Here is a 3,310-nt window from a genome sequence, read left to right on the forward strand (position 1 = left end):
CGGCGGACGGCAGTGCAGCTGACCAGGGACTGCCCCTGTGCTGGGCGGTGCTAGGAGCCATGAGGTCATCAAACACCTGGGTCTCCTTAATCTCTACGTGACAGGTTGTTCCTGGCGAGCAAGTAGTTGAAACAGTTTTCTCAGTCCTTGTCCGACCCTTTTATCGCTGTGTCAACATTGTCAAAATAGGTGCTCAGGGCCACAACAAGGCTAAATAAAGTACGCAGAAGTAGTCGGAAAGTGCTTCGCTGGAAATGGAACGCTGGAAATAATTCAAATAGATAAAAGGACGGGGGTTTTTCTTTCTAGCGTCGAAGATCTGTTCCGAAAACAGGATCGAAAGAAGCAACCCAGAGTCCCTCTTTTCTTCTTCGTCGTATTATTACGCTAAAATGTTACAGGTTTCATTATGCCGCAAGCCAACGTAAGTAAATTGTTAGTTCGCTCTCGTAACCTCATGTTTATCATGACTGGGCCCACGCAGCTCTTGCTGGGGCGAGTGTGCCCGGGCGAAATCGACTTTAGATTTAAACCTTGGCAAGTTGTTTCGGTTTCCATTACAACTGCTTCTTCAGCCCGCCTAAGGAACCGATGCCGTCCGCAACGTCCGCCGCCTGTTTGTTGCCTTTGAGCTGGCCTGCGAGATGGTCAACATCCGTCTTTTCTTTCACAAGAGGCGTCCTGTAAGGACCAGAGGTGGGGGGGTTGTTGTTGTTTGCTCACCATCAACAAAGTCTTGGCCGGCCTTCATTCCCTGCGCCTGCATTTTCTTCTTCTCGGCCTCGGCCTTTGCCTTGAACAACATGATACTGGGCGCGCGACTAGTGTCAGCATGGAAGCAGAAACATTGAGTTACAGAATTGTTTTGCTGTAGGTGGTGCAGCGGGACTCTGCGCGTTTTGAGGCGCTGGGAGGGGCAAAACTCACCCGACCTGCTCGATTACAGGGTCCAGCATGCCCTGTTGGTAGGCGAAGAAGCCTCCGACGAAGACGACGAAGACTATGGCCAGAGAGATGAGGAGGGATTGGGTGGTTGAGGACTCCATGGTTGAGTGTATTGCTGCTGAAAATTGACGTCGTGAGGCGCGCGGCGGCTTCTAATCGTGATTTTGGATTACAAGTGTAAAGATGTCTGTTTGCTCTGAATTGACTGTTCCAATCGTTTTTCATGAGCTCTTTGTCGAGCTCTTATATCTATTTTCTCACAATATCCCTGATGGCGAAACTTGGTCTGGTTTGCAGCACCCTTTCACATGTGCGTGCGTGTGTGTGTGTGTGTGTGTGTGTGTGTGTGTGCGTGCGTGTAACCCCGCGAGAGAGAGGCGATCGGCAATGACGTCCCCAAGCCTGCTTCTGCGTGGGGGAACAAGGGTGGAAAATCAGGGTCTCGACCACTCCTCCGATTGCTGGGAACCAAGATTCGGTGTCGTAACGTGCGTCAGCGAGCGTTTCCAACGGCGATGCAAAGCAGACATACATCATTCTTTCCTCAAGCAGTCGTCTGTCAAAACTGGCTTTGCTTGTTTCCATTTCTCCCATTCGTCGCCCGGGGATGTGGGAGAGGTGCGCGTGGGTGCGGGTAGCCAGACTTAACCGATTTCCGACAGGCCAACCTACGAACGACCAAAGGCAGCGTATCACAAAGGCGCTGTCAAGACAGACAACGTGCTCGAGTGTCGTCCCTCGCGCAACGGGTCGAGCGCAAAGATAACCTCAGCCTCGGAACTTTGGCTGGCGAGAGGGGATGACGAGAGATGGGCCCGGACCAGATCCTAATGGCATGGCGCCCTTGCTACCTGAATGTATCCGAGTGGAGACCAGGGCCGCACGATGTGGTGTATGCTGTCGTCTCAATGCCAAACCAGTATGTGTTATATTGTTTATACCTATGGCAAGTTTCCATGAACTCGGGGCCAGAGTGGTTGGGTTCAATGGGAGGTTGCTGGCTCGTACCAGGTGCCCTGGCACGAGCTGGACGAGGCAAGTCTTGTGAGACCGTGAAGCGAGAGGCTTCTTCGTTCGGCGAGCTGTCGGAAGGGTGTGTTACGCGTTGTTCTGTTTGAAAACGATGGCACGGCGTCGACAACTCCAGCTGGAACCACCATGGTCGCGTCCAGACGACTCCTCGGCGTTGCTGGGCTGGATGATCTTGTCTCCTCTCAGTATCCAATCCCGAGCGTGCGTTACCGACACCAACGTATGTCAACACCCGCGCCATCGTGGTCAAGACGATGACAAAATCACGTGCAGAGCTTGTACTGTCGCCTCGCCTGCTTTAAGAAATACGGAGCGCATTTGTGCGTAGCCAGAGGTACATGTCGTCTCGCTTGGGACGAGGATTGTGCGGACACCTGCCGTTCTCTTTCTGCATCACGTCCTCTTCGTTCTTCAAATCGGGAAAGACCGGCTACAGCATCCCGGGATAACCAGGCAGAGAGACGTCGGGGGCAGTATCTCTACTGCTTCCGACGCTGGAAGTAGCTACTTTCCCACTCTGGACGAGATCAGTAGGCGCGTTATTTTTCTTCTTACGGACCAGTATCAAATAGTTTACTTACGGTCCATGATCATCTAGAAGCGGTGCAAAACGAGCCCGCCATGAAGCTAGGAATGATAGTCGTTGCTGAAGTGCGCACCCGTCCGCCTCCTCGCATTCGCGCTGAGTCCATCTGCTGATTCAAAGGAGTGAACATTCCCTGGCAAGAACGCGAGGATACAACGAAATCTACTTAACCGAACTCGGCTTCCTGGCAAGATTTGTGTTTTTTAACACTGCTACCGCTGCAGACATCTACAGGTAGCAACCAACCCCTTTCCCCTCATCAGTTTTGTCAGATGTCGCGGGAGGAAGTTGACTGTCATGGGGCGGAGGAGCCATTCCGGTTTGCGTCACACCCAACGGGTATTTAAATGCAAACATTACAATAACGGAGAACATATCCAGCCACTGGTCAGGTGACGCGTATGACTCCGGATATTCAACGACGCCCATATCCCTCGGCATCCGCTGCTCTGTCAAGATTGCAACCTCGGCGGACCCAACAAGACGTCTGGGCTGTCTTGGTATCGGCCGCTCGATGAACCTTGCCGGACAAGATGCTGGACGACACGGCTGAGCAGCATGATCATGCCAGTGCTCGCAGCATATACTAAGAGATAGTGGTGTCCTCTGTCGGTCCCAGAATCGTGGTCGTCCTCATGCTTCTCGGGTGTGTAACCATGAGGACACCACTCGGGAGTAGACAAAGCCACGGCGTAGCGATCCAAGCACACGGTCACACCCACCGAGCCTGGAGCCTGGTGCCGGTGC

At 53.1% G+C, this 3,310-nt stretch overlaps 1 protein-coding gene across 1 annotated transcript; it reads right to left on the minus strand.

The window, feature by feature from the left end:
- Positions 1 to 226: 226 nt before the first annotated feature.
- Positions 227 to 2,629, minus strand: CDEST_05140 (uncharacterized protein). The gene is made up of 3 exons (XM_062921299.1): positions 928 to 2,629; positions 724 to 809; positions 227 to 637 (listed from the first exon to the last, which is right to left on the minus strand). The coding sequence occupies exons 1-3, from the start codon at positions 1,044 to 1,046 to the stop codon at positions 558 to 560; spliced, it is 285 nt and encodes a 94-aa protein (XP_062777350.1). The 5' UTR covers positions 1,047 to 2,629; the 3' UTR covers positions 227 to 557.
- Positions 2,630 to 3,310: the final 681 nt, after the last annotated feature.

This window comes from Colletotrichum destructivum, chromosome 3 (assembly GCF_034447905.1).
Source record: "Colletotrichum destructivum chromosome 3, complete sequence".
Classification (NCBI taxonomy): domain Eukaryota; kingdom Fungi; phylum Ascomycota; class Sordariomycetes; order Glomerellales; family Glomerellaceae; genus Colletotrichum; species Colletotrichum destructivum.